The following is a 26,663-nucleotide window of genomic DNA, read 5'->3' as shown; positions in this document are numbered from 1 at the left end:
TCAGGAAGCTTACAAAGGACATACAGCAGACTAAAAAGGAAAAAAGAATGTGGAATCATATTTTAAAGGAAATATAAAAATAAAAGAGTACAGTTAGCACTAAAAACAAAACTTTGATTTGAGGCCTAGTATACTTGTTTAAAACAAGCTATAAAATGGACTCTATCATTCTAGCAATGTAAAGAAGGAAAGAGTTTCAGAAACCACAGTGTTCATAAGATAGAATCACAAAAGATGTTTAGAAACAGTTCTTTCTGGTACAGAGACAAAGGAGAATTTCCTCCCATGAAATTCTATACATGGACACTAAAATAAAATAGTGTTCTCAGAAAGCAAAATCTAGTGTAGTAGATATAGATATAATACAGATAGAGATGGAGAGAGGGAGAGAGAGAGGAGGAAGGGAGAGAGAAATATATGAGCCTAAAAAAAGAAGGACATCCTGTCATTTGTAGCAACGTGGATGAACCTTGAGGCTATTTGTGCCTAAGTGAGGATAAGACGGAGGAAGACAAATACTGCGATAGATCACTTATATGTGGAATCTTTAAAAAAAAACATTAAACTCATAGAAAAAGAGTAGAAAAATTGTTGCCTGGGAATGGGGTTGGGGGGAAGCAGGAGTAGGGAGAAGTTGGTAAAAAGGCATAAAATTCAGCTATAGATGAGTAAGTTCTAAGCATCTAGTATATAACATGGTGACTAAAGTTGATAACACTGTATTATACAGTTGAAATTTGCTAAGAGAGTAAAACTTACATGGTCTCACCAAAAACGGAGAGAAATATGTGAGGTGATAGATATGTTAATTAACTCGATGTGGGGAGGGGGAATCCTTTCACAATGTATATATATTTCAAATCATCATGTTGTACATTTTAAATACCTTTTTATTTTATTTGTCAATTATACCTCAGTAAAACTGAAAAAAATCATTTCATCTGCATACAGGAGAATATTTTATTTTCGGTTCTTTATAATAAAATGCAGAGAGCAGGCAAACATTTAGCTCCTCCAAAAGTAATATAAGGTTCTTAAATTACAATTTTTTAAGTGTCTGGAACACATCCTTGTACTCTCTGATCTGTCAAATTATCATTCCCACTGACTATAACTCTTGGGGCAATGTTAATTGCCTTATATAATCATCACCAAACAGAGGGGTTTTATTAGGATACAGAGCTAAGCTCATTACAGATTCCCGTTTATGGATTAAAAGGCTAACAAAAAAATCAAAGAGAGATGTAAACAATTTTAGCCCCAATTCATTTCTCCACAAAGTAATAAAAATATTAGAAGTAGAAAGGTAGCTAAGTATAAATTATACCTGCAATTTATATAAATTGTTGGCCTGAAAATTCATTTGCCATTTATCAAAAAGAAAAGTGCATAAAGTATGACTGAGATGTCTAGCAAGCCAACAGATCTATAATTGGAAATGATGGGAAGCAATAAAAAAATTCCCCTTTTTTAATCAAGATGGACCATATCTGGTTCCAAACTGAAGTGGACTACATGGAAATTAAACTTAGGAATTCCCTTTTAATGCATCACAAAAGACAATGATTTCTAAGCTAGAAACTAAAGTCAATAGACGACTGAAAGGTTAAAATACTCTTTGTGATTTTCTTAATAAGGGATGCAAATCCCAATGATTGATATGGCTTTGGCAATTGCCAATGATCATAAAGGAAGCCTAAATAAATGTTTGCCAACTATTTGTAGATAAAGGTTTAAACTCTCAACTGTAAAAACCAATACTTTCAATACATCTAGAGTGTCAAGCACAATAAAGGTAATTTTGTTTAATAGAAAAAAGCTATAGACAGGAAGATGGGAGACCCAGGTTACAATTTAACTAGTATGTGACCAAAACATGGCAATGTCACTGGGCCTCCATTTCCTCATCATTAAAAGAGCAGGCTTTAAGAAAACTCCAAATTTCCAAATGTTTCCACTCTAATGTTCCAACATTTCTAATGGCTGTTGCTTTCTCTCTCTGAATTCTCATTTCTTTCTGTAGTGCTTTCAGAAAACTACAAATTGTGAAAACTACACATTACCAAAAAAAAAGTAATTCTCACCTTGGAGCCTTGAACACCACTTGAATGCTTTTCTATGAATTTTTCTCAGTAGCCAGCCCCTCTTCAGGTCTCAATTTAAATCCTCAGAACCAGCCTTCGCCCATCACCCTGTTGCATGTGCTCCTCCCAGCTCCTTTCTATCACATTACCCAGTTTAATTGTGACGGTGGATTTATCTCAGTGGAGGCGGCTCTGTGAAGGGCAGGGACTCTGTGTCTTGAACTAATACCTACTCAGAGCCTGACACAGAGTAACAACTAACATAAACATCTGCTAGATGAATGAATGATATCACTAACTCTTGGATTTGAAGAGAAATGTAAGCTTCTGAAATGTCTGCTGCAAAAATTAAACAGGTAATATACAAATACTTTAAGTCAAGACTTCCCTGGAATTTATTTTTAAATAGAGGAAAAAAACTTAGCCCCAGCATATAAATACTATTAGAGGACAGTCATTCATGTTTATATCTAATTTCTTGAGCTTTGCAACATAACACAGGAATAAGTATTCCATCTCTGACCAGCATCATAGATTACTTATATGCAGTTCATTTAAGTTTTCAGTCTAGCCAAGACTGAAATACATATATATATATATATATATACATATATATATATATATATATATATATATGTATAAAATTTTTAAATTAGATCACAGAAGCTACATCAGGGAAATTCAATACACCATAGTCAGGATGAAGGCACTTTTAATATTGTATTCCTGAGTAATCAAATCCAAAATAAGTGTTTTTTTTAAGTGATTTTAATTTGTTAGTAGTGAGTCCACACATTTGAAAACTGTCATTCCTAATAAAGATTGAATTCAGAAGGTCTCAGAACTAAGGAGAAATGAATTTTCTATTCCTTTTCTGGTTTGCTTTGATCTTTATTATTGAAACAAACCTATTCCAAATTCTACAGGCTATAAGTGAATGATAATGCTTGTGCCATTCTTATTGTGAATTAGTATGAGTTCAGATTAGTTAAGCATTTTAGTAGTTTAACTGCAAAACATGTAAACATTATATAAAATATAATGGAATCATCCATCAACAAACTCAGTAGCATCACAATTGAATGAATTGAGCTACTAAAAGCCAGGCATTCTGAGTTTACATCTTGACTCTCATTTATGCTGTTTGACCTAGGGGAAAATGTTTCACCTGTCAACTGCTTAATCTACCAGAACATGTCCAAGAATTAGAATATATTGTAGAGATGAAGGTAAGTATGTATGAGGAGTACAATAAAGGTTTGTTGAACATTGAAAGGATTCAGCTATTTCTGCCCATGACCTTCTATAAGGACCATGGCACTGGTCACCTGATTATTTGGCCACCTTCACATCCAGGGTAACTGATTCTGTGAGAATGCATGTGATACAGATGGAGTCTTATGATTTCAGTCCTAAATGCCAGGCCCAAATGAATTTAGAAAGAGTTGGTGGCAGACGTAGAAGCCCAGCTTTCTCCTAACGGTGAGATCTTATCGTATAGTCTCTGATGATAGAAAAGAGTTTGTCTACCACTGCACAAAGGAGTGAGATTTCATCAAAAAACACTTTCAAAGAGTTTTTTTCCTCAGTTTACCACATGACTAACATATTATTCAGAACATATTAAATAATTATGATATTCCAAAATTAAGTTTTTTAAAAGACAGAACCTCCAGAAATTAAAGTTAATTTAGTTACAATATAAACATTTAAGTTAGAGGCTATGTCTTGCAAGACATGGAGACAACCTATTAGGCTTAGTGCAACATATCACGTATAAACAAGTGTTTGGCATTTTACAGATAACAAATGACTGAGCAGAGTTTCATTTTTCAGCTGGTCTTCTTGGCATCATCTGGGCACAGCCTTATTCTTACTGACTGAAATAATCTGTTCCCATACTGGGTAAAACAATATGACCTAGATGATTGAGCAAAGGATTGAAAATCAAGAACTCACTGCCCTAATCTAATTCTCCCAGTGATTTGTTCTTTGACCTTCGGCGAGGAATTTCATTTCAGTTTCCTTATCTAGAAAATGAAAATAATGATCTTATCTATATACTCTCACAGGGATAGTTTGAGTGTCATTATTCACAAAGGATGATAGACATTTCTAAATGTGCAATGTGTGAGTACTATACTAGAATATCAGTATTATCAAATAGCTTTGTCAACAAGAGAGCCACTTCCAAAGTAAAAGTTTCCACTCTTTGCACAATAAAGGCTACATAACATAGTGGCTACCAAACATATTAAGTGAAGAAACTGCCATTAATTCTGTGTGAGAGAACTCCTACACATGTAAACTCCTGTTTATTTGATTTCTCTTTGGAAGGGTGGTTTGTACTTTTCAAAACTATTATAAAGATAATCATGATAACACCTCCTATACCATTGCTTTAGAAATCATGCTAAGATAGTTCTACACCAGTAAGTAAATAACATTAAATTGAGTTATTACACTGTCTCCCCCATTAAAACAGAATCTAACACACACACCCATTTTACACTGTGTTTTGTTCTACAGCAGACAGAATAGAATTCCTGTATGAGTAGTTTTGAAAGAAGAAATTACACCTGTCTCAAAATATTAAAGTGGTATCATGTAGAAGACGTTCTTTTCTGATGAAGAAAAAATCCACTAAACCAAAAGGAACAAACAGATTTGACTCTCTTCATGCATAAAACTCAACTACTGGGTCCCCAAGGTCACCTGTCTCCCAGCCAGGCATATTCAGTGTGCTGTGGACATCAGTCAGTAAGTTTGACTACTAAACTGCTAGGTTAAGTGAAGACTCATTAAGAGAATGTCTACATTAGGTGACTCAAAAAACTTTAAAAATCTATTTGAAGATACATCTGATAGCTCTCATGTCCTGAGGTCTTCCAGCATTGTTACCGGTCCAGTAGACCAGCTGAGGTACTTTTATAGTCAAAGACAACATAATCAACTACCCTTACGTGCAAAAATCAACTATCTCTTCCATATTATATAGAATGGAAATCCATGAGCCTGAAACACATATATGTCCAAATACTTAGGATATTTTTGAGAAAACTGTTGGTCTTATCCTCAAGACCCCTATGGTCTAACTCCTTATTAAAACAGGCCAATCCCCAATCAAAGCTGGCTCTTAAATTTTCAGAACAAAATGTCAGTTTTGTTGTTTATACATATGATATCTTATGAAGATGAGCATCACTTTAATTAATACATAATATAACATTCAATATTTTGTCATATAATTTAATTAAAAAGCATCTACCACAGTTTTACATGAAAATAGCATTTGCAGCATCTGATATTGCACAGAAAGTCTCTGGGAAACAACTTGACTCTTTATTCCTCTCGGGACTCTTAACTTCTCATTCAGTATTATATCTGTAATAAATCATCAGGAATTTACATCCATGGATTATATTATCTCAGTTTCCTACAGAAAGTCTTTCACTGGACTAAGATTTAATGTGACATGAAAGCCAGTGCTTCTACTTTTCAAAACTTACCCTAAGGAAATAATCCAAGTATTTACATGCATTCATTTAGTTATATATCTGCTTTGTTCCAGAAAGATCCAAAGGCTTGCATACATTATCAAAATAAAATGAAATTTAAGATAAGTGGACAAAAAGGAAAGGAAAGGACGATGACTCCAGGAACAAGGCTGGTATGCTTTATGTAAGGTATTCTTTAGATTTCCATCCATGTTTGCTAGATGTGGGCCAAAGATTTGGCTCTCCGCATTTTTGACAGCTCAAAACCATGAGAGAAACTCATTCAGTTACCTGATTCCCTGAATAAAATATTAATAAACTGTTACTCAAAAAAAAAAAAACCAAAACACTATTGCTGGTACTGAAATGAGAGAGAAATTTCTCACATAGGTCTTCATAAAACACACACACACACACACACACACACACACACACACAGAGAAAATGTAATGGGCAATATCATCGTCAAGATTTTTAATAGTAAATACACTAACACATTGCAAAGGGCTGGTTCTTATAATGTCCACTAATGTGGGCCAATTTCCAACATGAAATTCAATGACAACATTTGTATAGGAAACTAACTACTGTTCATCAGCCAAAACAGGGAAAGCAATATGTATAAGAATGTTCACTGCAGCATTTTCACAGCATTAAATGACTGGAAAATTGTAGCAAATCTGAAAATTAAGAGTTAAAACTATAATCATAAAAATTATGTAGTAACAAGAAAAAAATAGATAATGTGTTAAGTGAAATAACTGGGATACAAAATTAAGAGAATAGTATTATTTTAAACATGAGGATACATCTGGCTGCTCACACATCCTGGAGCCTTTTCCAGCTGAAGGAACCCAGCTGAGGTTCCTTGTGAAAACCAAAACTGCATGAGGGCCAAGATGATTCAATTTGCCAACATGGTAACAGCTGAGTTAGACTAGCAGATTTGTGAGTATTTTACTCACTCTGTTTCTCCAAACCAACTGTAATGAAGGTATAGTGAATTTAAAATAAAAATATATACATAATGCTTCCCGCTTTCTTAGAGAGGCAACGTAAGAATTAACTACCTAAGACAATGTCCACATATACTGCTCAAGACACTGACTATAATGATACTTGATATTCTTTATATAAAGACCCCCCCATGAACTCATTTCTCTTTGAACTTAACACTTAAAATATAATGCATCTCTTCTTCCGTAACCCAGTGAGAAGCGCAATATGGTTCCCTTTCTGCCTTAACTGCCAGAGAACTCCCAGCTAAACTGATTTCTAAACTGTGATACTTATCTCCCATTTGAGGCTCAGCAAGATCTATTTCTTTGTTCTTTTTCATTGATTTGCCTTTTTTATGTTTAGCTGTATCTTGCAATGTGTTTCAGCAATGTAAGACAACTTAAATACTTTCGTAGAAGTAAATAAACACATTCACAAATGAAGTGATAAATAATCAAATCAAATGTCACATCTACTAAACATAAGAAAGAATTTCTAATGAAATGAACTGCCCAACACCAGAATAGGCTGGTTCTCTGGGGTTTCTGTTCATGGGAGGTTTGATGCTCCCCTTAGAAGTTTCAAATTATAAGAGATCTCAGAAAGAGCAATATGAGACTAGACAGTTTTTGCAAATCCTACTATTCTATCAACGAAAGGAGAATATGATATCTGAATGACAAGAAATTTTAAAGATGATTTAGTCTAAATGCCTCTTTTACTGATGAGCCTAGAGTTTCAAAATAAACTACTATTTGTTCGCAGGGTTGGAATCCAAGTCTAGTCATCTAGGGTGTCCTGTGAATGACAGTAGAAATAGTAGAAACCTTTAACTGTTTATTTCCTGTTTCCTATTTTGTTTAGTTGTTGTTTTTTTTTTCAAGTAATAATTTACTAACTTCTCAGGAGAATGTTTTAGGACTTTTACAATGCCATCTTTCCCTACCCTATCAAACTCTCCCCAAACCCTCGGGAAGCCTTCTCTATGATGAAGGAGAACTCAGTCCCTTAATCTCTCTTCTTCTCTGCACCCCATTTCGGTAATGAGGAGACATGTTAAACAGAGTGAACATGAAAGTCCTGGAGATATGTAATGGATGATAATTGAAATACCTTGAAATCAATTTTTATCTTCTTGTGAAAATACAGAGGACCTTCTCGTGTATTAGCTAATTGATTTTCACAGCAGAATACCGTCTCCTTCCTTTTTTTCATTGTTTTTACATATGCAAGACAGCTTTTGGTAATTTGCTCATTATTCCTTCGCGTTTCCAAAAGCAGAGAGCTCTCATTCTTGGAAATTTCTTCATATTAAATGAGGACCCTTGATATAAGATATATTCCTGCTATTTATTTCAGACAAGTATTAGGCAAAGTTTACACAAGTCTGTTTAGATTTGGTTTCATTTGTCATAACTTCCGGCCAGCACAGTTCAGGTCACGTTAAGGTAACACTTCATATAAAGACAAACCATCTCCTAGTCACAGGCTACACTTTGAAGGCTGGCCAACCATCTTCCTAATGACTCTCACTAGTTCAGGGGTGAACCAGGTAAACAACCGTGGGTACTCAGGATGATTCATCACTACCCCAGAAAAACAGTTCAAAGTACATGTTCCAATGCAAGGTGGGCCAACACCTCCATCTTTCTGTGCAAAAGGTAATATTCTTGACGCATAAACATAAAAGCAATTGGATTTTTATTGAGCACCTGCCTTCAGCAAGCACTGTGCTAAGTGCTTTTTTGTGAAGTATTTTATTTAATTCTCATACCAACCCTAAGGGATATGGATATTATTTTCATCATTTTACAGAGGAGAAACTAAAGTCGAGGGAGATTTAAATACTTTTCCCCTGGATACAAAGCAGGTAAAATATTCACTCTGTGAGTCAAAACCAGGGAACGAGACTCTGAATCCCATGCCACACTCTTAATCCCTCCACTAGCTGTCTCCTTCTATTGCCAAACAGCAAGTATTTTTAGGCAACTCTCACAAGACACTGCTCACAGCTCCGGGAGCAAGTAGGCTTATTGGTACTATTTAATCTTGAGATGAGGATAATGCTGCAGAGAAGGTCTATTTCTGCAACTGACACTTTTAAAGGGAAACACAGGTTGAACATTCCTCCATCTAACACAGTGATTCTACTTTTCTTATTCTTACTGGTTCTCAGGCTTCTCTGCCTCCATCTTCTCCTTCTATATTGGTTCTCACCTGGGCCACCATATCAGCTCTCACAACCATTCTTAGTAATATTGCAGACATTTGGCTTCTGATGACTGTACTGAATGTGCAATGACTCCCCAGTCTCTCTCTGCTAAGCTGCTCACTCAACTTCCCTGCCAGCACCTCAAATGTACCAAGTCAAAATTTTCATTCACATTATCTTATTCCCCAAGTTTCCTCCCCAGCTTCAATATTCTCTCAGTGAAGGGCACTGCCATCCTGAAATCCAGACAGTAAAGCTAGAGATTTGGGGGTCATGCCAAATTCCTCCCTCTCCCTGACTTCTCATCTCTGACCCAGCATTATGTCCTGTCAGTCCGTACTCCCCACTGCCATCACCTTGTGGCGCGCCCCTTAAAGCCTCTCTTCTGGACCACTGCAGTAAGCTCATACACTGTTTTCCCTGTGTCCTGCGTCACTGTCCAGCTTCCACAGTCACCAGAGTCATCTTCTAAAACACAAATCTGAATTTGTTATTCTCCTTTCTAAAGCTCTTCAAGTGCACCCCATTGCCTAAAGTTCACACGCCTTAACGGAATTCTCTCCTGCACCCTACCCTCAAGGTTTAAACACTTATCTGTAGTTTCCTGAATGCACCATGGTGTTTTCTGTTTCTGTGCATTTGCACAGACTATTTACTCCAACTACAGTGCCACTCTATTTACGTGCTATAGACAAGTTCATTTTTCAAGGCCCATTTCAGGCGTCTCCTCCTCGATGAAGCCCCTAGACTCAAGCAAGCAGAGCAGCTCACTTGGCCCTTCATATCCCACTGCACATTGACTTCTGCTATGAAGTCATTCCACAGTATTGCTCCTGTAATTTATACTGTACCTCTCCTACTGGATTTTGAGCCCTTTGATTGCACTTACTTATATGAGACATGAGATCAGTGAATCATTCTCTCTTGGCCTTTGCAATGGCTTGCAATAGGTGGCGCATCATTCCCCATCCCATAAACTTAGGATGCAGCTTTGTACTTGCTTTGGAGTGGGGGCAAACACAATATATGGGACATCCTAGCAGAAGCTTTAAAGAGTCTGAACAGGATGTCCTCCCCTTCCCCCCTTGCCCTTCCAAGGAGAGTGCCATACCCAGGCTGCAGAGTTTATTACAGTTTAATGGGAGAATCCAACTGACACTCTGATGACCTCATCTTCCCAAACGAGATAATCCTAGCATAATATTCTGCTTCCAGATTTCTCTCAAATTTCCAATGTAAGAAAGCAATCCTCATTTCTACTCCAACCCATCATGAGTCTGTATAGAAAATTAAAGTGTGGGACTTCTCTGGTGGCGCAGTGGGTAAGAATCTGCCTGCCAATGTAGGGGACACAGGTTCGATCCCTGGTCCAGGAAGATCCCACATGTCACGGAGCAACTAAGCCCGTGCGCCACAACTACTGAGCCTGTACTCTAGAGCCCGCGAGCCACAACTACTGAGCCCGAGCGCCACAACTACTGAAGCCCATGCTCTGCAACAAGAGAAGCCACCACAATGAGAAGCCTGCGCACCACAACGAAGAGTAGCCCCCACTCGTCGCAAGTAGAGAAAGCCCGTGTGCAGCAACAAAGACCCAATGCAGCCAAAAAATAAATAAAAATTTTTTAAAAAGAAAGAAAATCAAAATGCTTTCCTTGATTTCAACTATTTGCTTAGTCTTGTAAAAACCAGAGTAACACAACAAATAAGTAGATATCTTTCCTATACGAGTGTGTCTTTTCTATTTAGTTGGCATCTCCCTTCCACTGCCAACTAGAATATACACTTCACGAGGGCAGGGACTGTCTTGTTTACCATTGTAGCCCAGCCTTCTGAATACCAACTGCACATAGTATGCATTAAATAAGTATTTGATGAATGAATGAATGAATCCCAAGTTCTTTAAGGCCTGGATCATCATTTTGTTCAGGATTATACACATAAGAGATATACAGAAAACGATGCTTACTAAAATTATATGAAAATAGGAAAATAATTTTTGCTTCTTTCCTTTTATGTTTTTGCTTCCTGCATATTTTATTTCTAGCAAAACATTTTTAAAAGCATCTGCAGGTGAAAGGGAGATAGCTGTGAGAGAGGATTTAAGGAAAGTCCCTGCCCTGCTGAAACAAATAAGGAAATAAATTTAGTCTCTGCCATGCATAGGCTTTTAAGACAACAGAATACTTCCTTAAACTGTAATCCCTGTGCCAAAGCGCCTAATAGCTTAATGCAAAGCACGTTTCTAAAATGCAGTAGAAATGACTTCATGATAGATGCAATGCTGACAAATGGAAAGTAGCTAATATACATATATCATTTTAAATACACAGTTTAAAATTAGAGCTACTCTTTTATTAAATTGGACTGTATTTATTTCATTCACTTTTTACATCATGAACACATCTTATGTAACTTTCACTACAAAGAAACTAGATACCTGAATCATTAAGAAAAATGTAAACCCTGGTCAATTTTTTGACATTAATAAAGTAAGATTACTGCTAGTCGGGTGTTTTTAATATTTATAGTACAAGTTGCTAGAGGTATCTTAAAATTATAAACTTCTTTTCAACTAAAATCAGATATTCTTCCCCTTCCTATAAATTAATGGGTCATGAAAACAGACAATCTAAACGACTGTATTGTTTCCATGATGGCATGCTATTTCTTGACATGCCACAAGAGGGGGCACATGTTTGACTGAAAGCCCTCAGTAGCTCTAGTTGTAAAGAGTGGGGAGCAGAAAGCAGAAGCCAGCATGGTGTTTTGGTTTTAAAATAAAGGTACACATATAGCATTCAGCATTGCAGACAATGTCCCTGTTTGTATAAACACCATGTGAAATATTCTGGTTAAGCTTAATTTTACAATTTTTTTTCAGTAACACGTATTTGCCACTCAGAGTAACAAAAAGAAATTGCTTAGATACTTTAAGAATCAGGTAACCTTGAAATGTAAACGTTTATTTAGCTATTATTTCCCTGAAGTATAAAATGGACTAAATTGCTCAAGCCTGGCGGTAAGGAGGAGGAATTGGAAGGTCTGCTGGTCTCTGACTTTCATTTCCAGAGCAGAGATGTCTTAGTTTTCTCTTCAATCCAAAATTCAGCACCATGCCTCAAATGTTCTTCCTTATCTGTGCCTCCTTTTGTATTCCACTGCTCAACTCTGCTTTTAATCCTTCCCCCTTTTCCCAGTTTGAGATCATTAAATTTATATATTATCAAAGCCCAAGATCCAGAGAGAACTGGTCGGGCACCTCAGGTCTGGCAATGTCTTGCTATCCAAAAATATAACCCATATTGAATTTATCATGATCTCATTTATAATACATACAATCTAGCACCTTGTTAGTTATTAAAGCATACTGGTGGCAATGGATGAACAATTTACAGATCTCCATTTTATTTTTTAAAGGGTTCAAAAGTGCATCACAGAAAATGATTTATTTTTAATCTAAGGAGCATCACCTGATTTTTCAAAGGAAGAAAGATTCTTAAGAATGAACATTATCTAAAGAGAAAAATAAGTTTTATGCATGCTATTTTCCATTTACTCTTACTCACTATTTGGTATAGTGTTGACTGTTGTCTCATTTCCCTGTAATGCCCTCCTTTTTTAATCCCTTTCAGAAAATAACTGTTCTCTTTTCTGGATTCTTAAAGCACTTTGCATATTAGTGTTTTATATGCATAATAATCAAGTGCATGTTATAGTGTGAACTGCTTAGTTGTTTACACAATTATGCCATATAGCAAACACAAATGAAAGTTCTATGATGAATGGGTGAATGAATGAATCAATGAATACATGAATGGTTAAAAAATAATTCAAAATATTCTTGCCAATATTTTTGAAAATTGATTTTTTATATACAGAACCAAATGCAATGCATAATCCTTTATTGTATCAAAAAGCAAATAAATAAACAAAGGGTTAGCAAGGACATTTGGAGACATTTGAGTATGTACTCTATGCTAGATAATATTATTGCTTTAGTGTGAAAATTTGGGGGGTTAATAATAGGGTTGTAATAATGTAAGAGAGGGTCCTTATTCCTGGGACATACATACTAATACTAAAGCTTTTAAAGGTGAAGTGACATAATACCTGCAACTTACATATATGTTACATATATGAGACATATATAGATATGTGAATGATGGAAAGTAAATGTCACCATGTGTTAACAATTGATGAATTTAGGTGAAAGGACATAGTTATCTTTTCAACTTTAAAAATAAAGTTAGGGAGAAACAAAGACTCTATATGTTTATATGGAGTTTTGGTATTTAATGGTGTGGAGTTGTTTTGCAATTATTTTTTTTCCTGGATGCTCAGAGAATTTTTCCTTTATGCCTGATATTAAAGTATTTTGAAAAGATACCCTAGGTATGTATCTTTTCATTTATGCTACTTAGAACAACTAGGAGTACTTTTAATCTACAAGCACAGATATTTTTTAGCTCAGGAAAGTTTTCTTCTACTACATATTTAACTGTTGCTTCCATTTAATTATTCTACTAAATGTCAAAGAAATGTCTTCTGTTTGTGCATGATCTACCCTTACATATTTTCATTGATTTCTCTTCTCTCTCCAGAGAGCACTCAAGTCTGCCCTTTACATCCCTAAAGTGACAATTTTTCTGCTTCCTATCTCCCATCTATTGCCTTTTCATGCTCCTTTTGATGCCTAATTTCATAGAGTTTGTGTTTTCTTGTATTTTATAGTTTCAAATCAAATGCTTTCAATTTTTTTCTTCTGTTCCTTTTAGTGAATATGTTTCAAAAAATGAGTTTTCTCTACATCTTCAGGTTATTGTTTATCATCTATTATACAATTATTTTTTCCCAAATCATGTTTGAGAGAAAAAGAAATGGATCTATGATCAAGTAATTTGGAAAACTCTGGGTTGAAAAGCTAACTTTCTTGGCTGTAGGACTTCTGAGACTTTAATGTGCTTTTGTTGAGTCAGAGGATATAATATGAGGTGTTCTTCAAATGTATTTAACTCCTGAACCCTCTGTCCTATGGAACGCTTTTGACTTACCAAAGAATTCCTGTTCTAGAACATAAGTTGGAAAATTTTGTTATTGAGCATCCAGAATCTCATGACTTTTGTTTTTATTATACTCATCCTTGAATGCAAAGAAATTTGATGCTCAGGAAAAAAACATATGCAACCTGTCCTCCTTTCCATCCACTTAGATGAGTGTACATTTCCTTCTCTTAGCACACGCACAGCAGGGCAGCTAACACACCAAGCCTCTAAACATACTTCTGATGTCTAGCAAATGTTCAGCTCCTGTGACTTTGCTGGAGGAAGGGTGGATATTCTTCTACTCACTTGGCATGCCTGCCCTAAGAAATAGAATCCAGTCCTTTGTAATTGCTATGGACTGAATGTTTGTTTTCCCTTCAAATTCATAGGTTGAAGCCCTAATCCCCAATGTGATGGCATTAAGAGGTGGGTCTTTGGGAGGTAATTAAGATGAGGTCATGAGGGTGAAATCCTCATCATGGGATTAGTGCCCTTATAAGAAGAGAAAGAGACCAGAGTGCTCTTTCTCTCTGCCATGTGAGGATACAACAAGAAGGCAGATCAGGAAGAGAGCCCTCACCGATATCAAATCTGCTGGCACCTTGATCTTGGACTTGCAGACTCTAGAACTGTGAGAAATAAATATTTGTTGTTTAAGCCACCCAGGCTGTGGTATTTTGTTATAGCAGCCCAAACTAAGGCAGCAATGCTGAGTTGTTTGTTTAACCAGAAGAATGTATGAAAAACACAATCACAGGAGAGCAGAGTTCTTATTTCCTTCTTTCTTTAAGGTTAACTTCACCTAATTTGCAACACACAGTCATCACCTGTCATCTTCCTCCCTTATAACATTTCCTGTGCTGGAAGCTGCTGTTCCACTTGGATGTAGAAAAGGCAGGGGGCTATGCACAAATGCCCAGGGAAGACCCAAATCACTAAGTTGGTTCCAAAACAGTGGCTGCCTGGTTTCCTGGTATCTGCATGCCCTGCCTCTCCAAGATAGGGGCACACACTGAGCAGGGGTCAAAGCATCCTCGCACCTTCTTTATGACTAGCCCTGACCGATGCAAAAGTCAAAGTCTGCTCCTATATGTCAGTTCACCTGTATTCACACTGAAGTTGGGAGAATATTTACCTAGAGTCTAACAAATCATTGATTGATAGACTCAGTTTACAGGGCTACTCTGATTCTGTATCTCTCATGTATATTCTTGAATAGAATGTAGGGGATGCTAACTTAAATGATTGTTAGCTAGCCGCTATCTTCATTTGAAGTACAACATTGGACAAAATGTAAATAAAGGATCAATTTAATTTGGCAGCCAATAAAATGAAAAAAAATAAGAGAATGGAATATGTCATGAAGTATGAAAAGGTAGGAATTTCACCAACCTCCACATGACTTATCAACTTCTCATTTATTTAATATCTGGAATTGATTACTATAAAGTTACATTCAAAGGGCAATAATATGCATCAGTTCTTTGTTGTGCTTGCCTCCAAATAGCTCAAACTACTCATACAGAAAAGATATTTTTAATAAACAAAATAAGGTAAGCAGAAGAGAAGAAAAAATTTAGATGAGTCAACATGTGGTGTTCATAGAGAAGCAAAAGAAAAAAAAAATGCAAGCACCCTAAAGAATACTGCAACTTCTAGGAATGCTAGCCATGGATTTTCAATAAAATAGAAGATTTCTCCATGAGCAGTGCCCTAGAGAAAAAAGTTCTTTGCCTGTGCATCTGTGTGTGTATGTTTGCGTACACACACAAACACAGATATATGTACTACATAATAAAATGTTAATTTAACTTTATAGAGTATTTAAAACATCTGAAATATAATTTATCAGTAGTAACATTAAGAAAGGGCAGCATATACGATAACTGACCCAAAAAGCCACTTGCTATTATAGGCAATGATATTTGCAATTAAGTTGAACACAACTAAATTATGACTTTAATTAAAAGGCATTTTCTAAGATGGCACCAACATGTTTAAAATTCAATACATTTTATATGAGATACTGGAGTTATGAACAAAAATTTCTTTCTGCAGCTTGTGTATTTTTTAAAAAGCAAAACATCATCTCTAACCGATATCAAAATGCTCCCAGAATCCATAGACATTTCATTGCATAATAAATTCAAGGAGCAATTTTTTCCAACCATTTAATACTTGCCCCTCCTTGGGATATACAATTGTATTTACATCCATGGTTAATAGTAATAGAATTCCTGACACACTCTTGTGGCCACTATGTCCACATTAATTTTAAATGAAGAATAAATGGAGGCTCAGAGGACTGATAATGAAACACACAGCCTTTTGCCATTGGTCAGCATCAGATTAGAATGAATCAGCAGGTCTTAAAAAAGTTTGGGAGCAATAATGGTATCTCAGTGGCTGGTGGAAAGTGAGTTTGGGTCTGAACCCTGTGCCGGGTGGAGAGAGACAGGGCCACAATGCAAGTGACATCCTTTTCCAATTTTGTCTCCTCTACAGAAGTCTTGTTACCTGGAAACAAGGTGAGAAACTGTCTTTTTAAAATAAGTCTGAAACACAGCAAAGAAGAGGATTATTTGTGATCTTACATGGTCCAGACTTCAGAGGTTTAAGAATATGACAATGGCCTTGCTTATCTTTGCTCTTGGTAGATGACGGGGTAAAGAGGTGAGTGTTTGAGCATCTATTGTCTTTACAAACTGTACTAGAAACTATGGAGATAGAGAAGAAGCATGAAACAGAAGCAACAAAAATATGTTGCTTCGGCTCAAGGACTGTATAAACTAGTTTGAGAAGCACATTTTTACCTACAGTGAAAGAGTTACTCATAAATATAAAAGACTCTTTGAATATGTAAGTTCAACATGAAGGATACACACAAGGTCAACATGAACAGATACACATCTTCCCTAATGAAGCTGCTGTTATTCTCATTACTTTTTGAATTGCCTTCAGAATTAATTTATAAGGCATGCAGCAATATTTACAAAGTTACAAGTCCATGGTTTCGCTCGGATTAATCATCCATGTTATTCAGAAAGTGGCTTCAGATAATTCTGGCCACTTCCAAGTATCAAAGCTGCACTTAATGAACATATAATTGCCCAGCTAAGGCCTTTAACATAAAGTGATATCCTTTCTGTAAAGGGAGTTCTACCATTTGTGCAATACTTTGAACAACAGCAGTCTATTCCTTTGAAGGATAAAACATTTATTTGGTTCTAAAAATTCTAGTATATTTATTTTAAAATTAAATTATGTTGCTACAGAGACCTACCTATATTCTCAAGAACAGACTTCATAGCAATCACAAAGTACTATTATAAAAGTCCTGCACGTTCCATGGGACCTACATGTTCACTGTAATGGAGATGTATCACAGTGAGTTCTCAGCTCAAAATCAGCAGACACAAGTCAAAAAAGAGATAATGGCCCCTTGTATGTCCTCCTGCAATTACTTCAAACACCTCTGAACTTAATTCCTTTGGTCCCCTCTTCTCTCTTCCTGTAAGTATCTCCTCCCATGGACCTCATCTTGGCTCAATTGACCACTATCCCCCAATCACTCAAGTCAGAGATCTGCAAGTCGTCCTGGATTCTGCATTCTCCCTTATTTTACCCCATTTCTGATCAACTACCAATTCCTGTAGGCTCTATCTTCTAAATATTTCTCACCTCCATGCCCTACCCTCTATTTGCCAAAACTGCCCTGGTTCAAGCCATCACCTGTGGAGATAAACAAGACTCTCTAGCAAAGAGCCCCAGGAGCTCTTTCTAGATGGCATGGTAATGGGTCCACTGGGCCTGTCCCACCATCACCCCCTATGGCCAGCAAGAAGGACTGCAGCTGAATTCAACTTCCAACAGGCCCTACGGTTTCCTTTTCTACAAAAGAGAAGCAGCAATTTTGCATGGTGCCAAAGTCCAGAGGTACTGGGCTTTTCAAATTACCCTGCAAATAGTTGATGTCCAAACTCACTTCTTAGCACCAAAGCAAAGACTGCTATCAAGAGTCCTAAGGCCATTCCCACACTTGCCCCATAAAAAAAAGGAGGGCAACAGAGGGGCCGTGAGGCTTCTGGGGACAGAGGAGCATTAGTGCAGCCAGCTGAGTGTAGGTTCCCTGGCCCTACTCTGCGGAATGCTGACTGCCTCTGCTGCCTCACACCTGTGATTTCAGACAGCAGCAAGTGATGCCTCTGTGTTTGCCCCGTCACTCCTCCCCAGACTATTATCTATAAATCTTTCATCCGTTCTGTTCTCCACTCTGTCATCAAAGGTCAGACCAAGTCACTTTCTGCCTAAAGCTTCCCTCTGTATTTGGACCTGTAGGAAAAGCTCCAAATTCCTCAGCATGGTATTCAAGGCCCTGAACAGTCTAGTTCCAACTTTCCTTTCCAGGCTCACTTTTGGCCATTCCTCCTCTCCTCCACCTCTGCTCCCCATCCACACACGCGCGCGCAAACACACACACACACACACACACACACACCTGCACTGACCTCCCCACTCCCTACCCTCCACTCTGTGCATTTGCCTTGCCAGGAATGATCATTCCCACGCGGCTACCTTGTGACACAAACTGAACACAAGTGCTGCCTCCTCTGTGAAACCTTCCTAACTCCTCTCTGAGACTGGGCCCCTGCCCCCTCTCGTCTCACCAGACAGCTGTGTTATCACCCTCCTGGAGACTGGGGCCAGGGGCTGTGCCTCACTCTCCCTGCTGCCCTAGACCTAGCAAAAGCCTGGCACAGACTAGGCACTCAAATATTTGTTCAAGAAATAGACAGTGTATAAATAAATGATATCAGCTACTAGATGCATCACCCTGAACACTGCTGATGAGCTTTTTTGCCTCATGTCCTCTGTCATTTTTCAACTATCTTCAATCTATTATCATTCGCTCTTAAAAAGCTTTCGCTGAGGAAGAATCTGGAATTCCCTCTACTACCCTAGAGATTTTCCTATGCTGAGCTGCCTAAAGTAAAATTACAATGTGCAATGCAAAATCCTTTCTGAAAAAACTCGCCTGAAATTCAGTTTTATCCCTCAAGGTGTATTTTTCCGAAAGTGTACTTTAAGCGATAATACAAATGCTTATGGAATGTCAAACATCAAATTTATATTAATGGCAATAACAATAATACTTTCCTTTAAAGTAATTGACTGAAGTCAAGAAATAGCCAAACCAGTTGACATGCAGTCAGAATTTCATATTTTTCATCAGAAAAACAATTCTCTACCAATGACAAATAACAGTAAGGCCCCTAAAACTACCTGTCATGCATCTAATGAAGACGGATTCTCTGGCTACCACGTATAATACGTAATATCCAAAAGCACTGCTGTAATTCACAGCTAATTAGTGTCTTGCCGTTATGAGAGGTGTCATAGCCCTAACTCTCTCCTCAGCTCTCTACTCAGACCTCACAGGAGCTGACAGCCATGCAAGGATCACAACAAGCCAATTAGCACCCACCCCAACCCTGGGTTGCTGTTTCTCGGCAGCCTGCCCCAGCATCAATAAATCATGCCCCGTCGTGAAGCGCTTCTCTGACAGCTGCGAGCCACTGTCGCCTGAGGAATAAAGACAATACTTCTAAGGAAAACTCACGTGGGAAAGACAGAGATAGAAAAGGGATATTATTTGCCTTCCTTTAGCAGCATAACTGTCAGCAAAATTGAAGACCATCAATTCAGACTGAGTAGGAGACAACTGCCCTGAGAAATAAATCCATGACTGGTATACCTGAAGATCCTTAGTGGTAATCAACAGTCAGCAATTGGGTTGTTCACTTGTTTGTTCGTTTTAATGTATATTATATCGAAGACCCTTTTCTTTCCATTTTTCTCCTGTATAGTCCTCCTTCTGGCTAATAAGAAAATTATCCTTTCAGTAGAACATAATGGTCTGCATTTACTTTGCCCCCTAGTGAATACACAGCAATCAGATAATTTGTTTGAAAGACTCTAAATGGTTTGACTTCATTGAAAAGGAATCTGTAATGTTATGCTGGTCTCCAAGTAGGGCCTACAAAGCTTCCTAAATCCATAAGCAAGCATTACAGTATTCTCAGCACATAACAGCCACTATCCTTGTAACTTTGTTCTAAGCCTGTAAAGCTGTTTTGCTGCCTAATATTCTACTAAGAAAGTGTTCAGAATAGTCACTGTAGCCTATTCAAAGATATGACTCAGTTAATTCTACTTTTTCTTTGTTTTCCTCATGGAAATATTCTTCTTCTATATTTTTAATGCTAGAATCTAAAACATTTAATCTAGCTTTTGGCTAACTAATGACTACCTAATATATAAGCACCTGTAACACTTAAAGAAAATTCTCAGGTCTCCTGTGCTTTTTCTTTCCTAGAGTATTGTAAAGTAAACATGCACTTGACTTTCAGTTGGAAAACTACATTTGACCAAATGTTACATGTCATTGGTTAATTAAGCACATTCGCATTCAGCATTTCAATTCATTTTCTATTTACCAGGCAAAGACAAATGAAATGCAAAAAGAAAAAAAAAAAGGGTATTATGGCAAGATCAATTTTGACAGCAGTTTAGATTTTGCTTCTTGTTTATCATTTCCCTAAACGGATAGGCTCCTAGATAATGCAAAAGTGAGAAAACACAGGCATATCCATATATTTTTCATCTCATACGTAGAGCGTGTGTATTTGAAACATTTATAGTCACATCTAGCCACAGACAGAAATTGTTTTGCTAATTTTTATATTACTCTTGAGTAGTTCAATAGATTTAATTTTGGTACTATTGTGAAGATAACAGATAAGGCAAATTTAAAATTAACATGTCCATGTTCACACAGAAGGTTCATGACTACAGACTCTCAAATCTACATTTAAATCACACAGAACAATGCCCATACCTGAAAGGGAGAAGTCGCCTTTCTGACTTTCACTTTCTCTGATTAGAAAAGCACCTGTCTGATTTTCTGAATATAATAGTTGTTTTTCAGCATCTGCCCTCTTGATTGCTCCAAAGAACCACCTAAAAAGAGAGATAAAAAAAAATTAAAAAAATTAAAAAATTAAAAAAGAGACAGATATAAACTTTAATTAACCAGTCAACATTCATTTTTTTTAAGGAGCAAGAAGTTTGGCAAGAAAGTTCCAATATCAGAAGGGCTTATACTCTTTAGTGAAACTGTAACAGGTATAAACGGTAGTTTTTGATACTTGACATGATTTTTCTGGATGTCTGCAACACTCACCAGGAGTCTTTAATATATTACAAAATAGGAATTTGGCTGATGCCTCTGCTACCACATGTCTTCTCACACCTGCATTCTGTCTGAGAAACCCTGTGTTCTCCTGTCAAATCCAAAGCTTCTAGGGCGGGCCCACCACACGGTAAGTTTGCCGTGTTCCACGCTCTAAAACTATTCACATCACCATCAGACTGTCCCACTGCCTCTCCTAACACCTTCTAGGTGTTAGGAGGCAAACATTCCAATCCAGGGATTCATATATTTCACATCAAAGTGTAAACAGTAAAAATGTAGTTCTCTGGGTTTTAATTCCCATCTTTCTCCCCTCCATCACTGCCCAACCCCCCCGCCCCCCATAATATAAGATGATTTTGCATGTTTAAAAGGAAATTTTCATCAGTGGAGAGATTATGTGAAAAAGATACTTCTGCCTGGGATGTATCTTCTTAGTGTCCCCTCCACTTCTCATCTTTACACTCTTATCCTTAACATTCCAGAACTACAAGAGTCAGTAAATGTGAATGTAATCAACCCCAACAAAGAATTACGGATTTTAATATCAGAACCAGTTTAAAACATATATCAAGTCAGCAGACACTAATGTGATAATAAGAGGAAACTGAGACAGTCAGCTTTGCGTTAATGACCTTTCACTATAGGGTCAAAATGTCGATCTTTATCATTAAAGACTTCAGGTAAAACATTTATCTTTCTAGGCATCATCTTTAAAAATGTAAACACTCAAAGAGAAGAAATGTAGGCTTGAGGGAAGAAATACAGGTCAGGTGAGAAATTGCAGGCTGGGAGAGGCCCTCAAAAATTGGTTCCAATTGGTTTGACAGGTCATGGGTATTGCGGAATATGAGTGCCCTAAGGGCGACACAATTGAAAGGAAGAGGGGAAGAAATTGAAAAAAAAGAGACACTAAAATATAATTACCTTCTAACAAAAGTAAGATGTTTGTTTACCATTTTCCCAATCATCAAATTGCAAATTACACAATATTAACTATATTAGCCAGGAAATGCCAGATTATGTTGGAACAATGAACAACTCCAAAAATCTCAGTGGTTTAAGACAACAAAGATTTGTTTTTCACTCAACTGCACGTCCACTGAAGGTCATCTGTGCTATGTCCATCCCTATGTCCACCAAAGAATTTCCATCTCCATGCTTCCACAATTGACTAGGCAGGCTGGATTGGAAAACGTGGCAAATCACAGGCTGGTTCCTGGAGCTTCTATTTAAACCTTCTGCTCAAGAATGAGCCCACTGAGAAATAAGTTGTATGTTCATACTAAATTCAAAGAGAGTAGAAAATGCAATCCTACTATTTCCCTGAAGGCAGAAAACTGGAAACATTTGGTAGACTACACTAATGACTACCATATTGATTCAATATCAGGAACCAAATTAATGTCCATAGGCTATTGTTTGTCCAAGTGAAATTTTAAAAGGCTTGGAAACATTCCAAGGTGGCCATGGAATGAATTCACAGAAAAATAGAAACGTATGTTTTCCACTATTGCAGAAATAAGTAAATATCAATAGAATAATGGAACATAATAAAAAACTCAAACAGACCCAAACATACAAATTAGTGATGAAAGGATGGATTAGTCAATAAATGATGCTGGTACCATTCATAATCCATATAAAAAAATTAATTGCTGCTACCTATAGCATACACAACAATTTTACATAGATTAAAAACCTAATGTAAAAGGCACATTCTAAAACTTTCTGAGACTATTGGACTAAGGAAGTTTTCTTCCACAAGACAAAAAGAAAAAGAAGACATACAAGCCTTAAGGGAAAAGATTAATAATATTTATTATACCACAATTAAAAACTTGCAACACCAAGATTACCATGAAATAAAATTAAACTATAAGCCACAGACCTGGAGGAGTCTTTGCAGAGTTATTTGCAGAGCATATAAACAAGAATAAGATTAGTATTCAGGGGGCTTCCCTGGTGGCACAGTGGTTGAGAATCTGCCTGCCAATGCAGGGCACATGGGTTCGAGCCCTGGTCTGGGAGGATCCCACATGCCGCGGAGCGACTAGGCCCGTGAGCCACAATCCCTGAGCCTGTGCATCTGGAGCTTGTGCTCCGCAGCAAGAGAGGCCGCGATGAAGAGCGGCCCCCACATGCCGCAACTAGAGAAAGCCCTTGCACAGAAACGAAGACCCAACACAGCTATAAATAAAAATAAAATAAATAAACCCAAAAAGTTTAAAAAAAAAAAGATTAGTATTCAGGTTATATAGAGACCTATAATCACTAAAAACAAAAGACAACACAGTAGAAAAACTGACACAGTATTTAACTGGATAGATCACAGAAAAGAAAAACCCAATAACTAATAAAAATAAGGAAAGAAGTATAGCCTCTGTCTATTGCCAGTAATTAGGAATATTAAGAATATTAAATATAAAAAAATGAAATGCACTTTCACACTTTTCAGGCTGGACAAAATTTAAAACTCTCACATTCAGGCACTGGGAAAAACGTGAAACAAGAACATTTATATAATACTAGTGGCAACGTAATTTGGTACAACTAATTCAGAGAACATTTGGCAATATCGAGTAAAGCTGAATATTTGTATGCTACTTAATTTCACTTCTAGATTGTATACTCTGTGTGCTCAAGGAAATATACCACAAGCACATTCACTGAAGAATTCTAGCATGGAAAATTGGAAACAACCTAAATGCCCACCGTAGGGGAATAAATAAACTTAATTATGGATATAAAATGGAATACTATATGGCAGTTAAAGCAAATAAATTGTTGAGGGACAAAAGGAAGTTGAAGAATGATACATACCTTTATAATACTATTTATATAAAGTTTAAACAAACACATTAAAAACATTAGATATTTTTATGGATAGCATGCTTAGTGAAAGCTAATAGTTAAAGTACTCAGGCAATTTTTTTTAGACTCCATTTCCAGCAATGGCAAAATTTCTTCACACAAATATTTCAAGCAAAGAAGCAACATGGATCAAATATACTTATCAACCCCATGCATTTTCCTGATTTCTAGTGCATTAATTATGCAGCAACATTAAAATGTTTGGTCCAAATATAAATATGTAAACCTTTACAAGAATTACAATTTATCTAACAGATTAAATTCTTAGAAGTACAATTATATCTCCTATATCTCATTATTCTAAAGAATAAATACTCCATTACATAAGCTTTACATACATACATTACATTTGTATTTTGGATAATCAAGTTTATAAAATGATGTCTTTTCTCTGCTTAATATATGTATAAGCAAGCAGGTTTTGTAAATCAAATGATTAAAGATATAGTAATTTTACTACATTTGTAGAGAGGAACTGTGTGGTGAATTTTTTTTTAATTCTTTTCTGTCTCACCAATTCTGGATTCTCTTTTTTTTTTTAATTTTTTAATTTAATTTAATTTATTTTTTTATATAGCAGGTTCTTATTAGTCATCCATTTTATACACATCAGTGTATACATGTCAATCCCAATCGCCCAATTCATCACACCACCACACCCACCCCCCCGAATTCTGGATTCTTGTACAATCACTTTACAAGGCACATCACACCAGTAATGAATTGAAAATAACAACGAAATACATGTAACTATTTGACTGGATGCATCAGCTCACTTAAAACCTGGAATTCTACTTGGCTGAGCTACCATCAAGAAGTGAAGAAAATAAATAATTGTTTTCTGGATGTAGTGGCATTATAATGCCATCTCTCATACTCAAAGATGATGCGTCTGCTATAGATTGTGATCGCTAGAGCAGGTGCTGCTGTACAGACTAATGAGCAACCGATAGTTCGTTCTACCCTCTGCACAGGTGAAAATTGTTCCTTACTTTGTGGTCTGAGCCGTGGGCAGAACTGTCATTCTCCTCAGTTCTGCCTTTAGAGCCCCTGCTGGTCCCACTCTGGAAGGGCACATACACCCCAGGCCTCGCTGTCCACCACAGCCATTTTCAACGCTCTCTTTAAGCTGTAGTTCTTATGTGCAGTAAACACTGAGTGCTGAGAAGAGATCAGGATATCCTAGGTGGTAGAAAGCATCAGGGGAGAGTCTTACAGATCGTGAACCTCGAAATGTGGATCAGCATCAGCATCACACGGAAGCTTGTTGGAAATCTGCAGGCTTCACGTCAGACCTACTGAATCAGAAACTCTGAAGCTGGGGCCCGGAAATCTGGGTTTTAATAATTAGTCCCCCAGTAAATCCTATGCACACTAAAGATTGAGAACTACTGAGGTACAGAAATAGTAAAGAAGTTGGAAATTTACACAAGACATCTGAAAATAAGTTAGATTTGGCACTTACGTGTAAAAATTATCCAATAAAATGATACTACACACACCCACACATACACATTTTATTGATATTTAATGAAAATAATCTTTATTACTATGCCATACTACCATGAAAGAGATCTTGCTTAAGAATAACCAAAAAGGAGAGGAGATCCATAATAACCTATAATCTTGGAGAAAAATGCTTCAGTTAGATGAAAATGGAGCAAAAAGTACACTGCCTGTTTTAGATGATAGGAGTATGTAATTGAAATCTAAGATTCATTCTGCAAACATTTGAGTGTCTATTGTGTGTAAATTCTGTAGCATGGACATAGAAAGATCTGCAAGACATACTGCTGAATGAAAAAGGGTAAATTGCAGAGTACTAGGAATATTATAGTTTTATTTATATTTTAAAAACCAACAAACCAAAAATTATATGTGCTTACTTCTCTGGAGATTAGGGAGAGATGACAAAATAGATGACAAAAGACTTTCACTTTTTACTCTGCATTCTTCTCTATAATTGGATGTTTACGATAAGATGTAGTTATATCATTTCACAATTTATTTATACACAAAAAAATGAAAGAAGTCAATCAGGTATATGCTACAAAAACCTACATGTCATAAAGATCTGGACTAGAGATTTTGGCAGTTAGAATTGATAGTTACAAGAAAAATCTCAAAGGAATATGGGATGGGTGATTATAGATGAGCAGTGAAACAGATGGAAGATCAAACATGACACCAGGGTTTCAAATCTGCATGACTGGAGGACAATGTACTCAGCAGCGCATCAGAAGGCAGAGTGTAATAACAAGTAAGAGCTACAGCAACTCCCTGGGAAAGTTATGCCTGGATCTCCTCATTTGTAAGTGGGACTAATAATCATTACCCTGTAGGCTTGTTTTGAGATGAAGAAAAATAATGTGTGTAAAGTGCTTGATGCCAGGCCACATTCACGCTTAATAAATAGCACCTATTTTAAGATAACTGATTTAAGGGAGAAATTATATATTTGGTTTTAGACATGATGGATTTGAGGTAAAGATAGAATATGAGTGAATATGTGAACATGATCTCACTTCTCTAACTGTATTTGTACTAACTTTGTCGTTCTGCCTGCCCAGTCTTGACTAGGTCATGCTGCCACCAGGTGGCAGTAGACCATTTTACTAAACCAAAAAGGCTAATGAAAGCTATATGGTGATTAACTGGACTTTATTTTACAAAAATAGGCACAATGCGTCTTTCAAAAAC

General features: G+C 36.7%; 1 protein-coding gene across 1 annotated transcript in view; it reads right to left on the bottom strand.

The window, feature by feature from the left end:
* The window catches only part of FRK (fyn related Src family tyrosine kinase), a 96,663-nt gene that overhangs the window by 17,958 nt on the left and 52,042 nt on the right, over window positions 1–26,663 (bottom strand). Inside the window, 1 exon segment of the mRNA XM_036871676.1 lies at window positions 20,736–20,857. Within this exon segment, the coding sequence (XP_036727571.1) occupies window positions 20,736–20,857 (122 nt within the window).

This window comes from Balaenoptera musculus, chromosome 12 (assembly GCF_009873245.2).
Source record: "Balaenoptera musculus isolate JJ_BM4_2016_0621 chromosome 12, mBalMus1.pri.v3, whole genome shotgun sequence".
Taxonomy (NCBI): Eukaryota; Metazoa; Chordata; class Mammalia; order Artiodactyla; family Balaenopteridae; genus Balaenoptera; species Balaenoptera musculus.
This window is presented reverse-complemented; position numbering and strand designations above follow the sequence as displayed.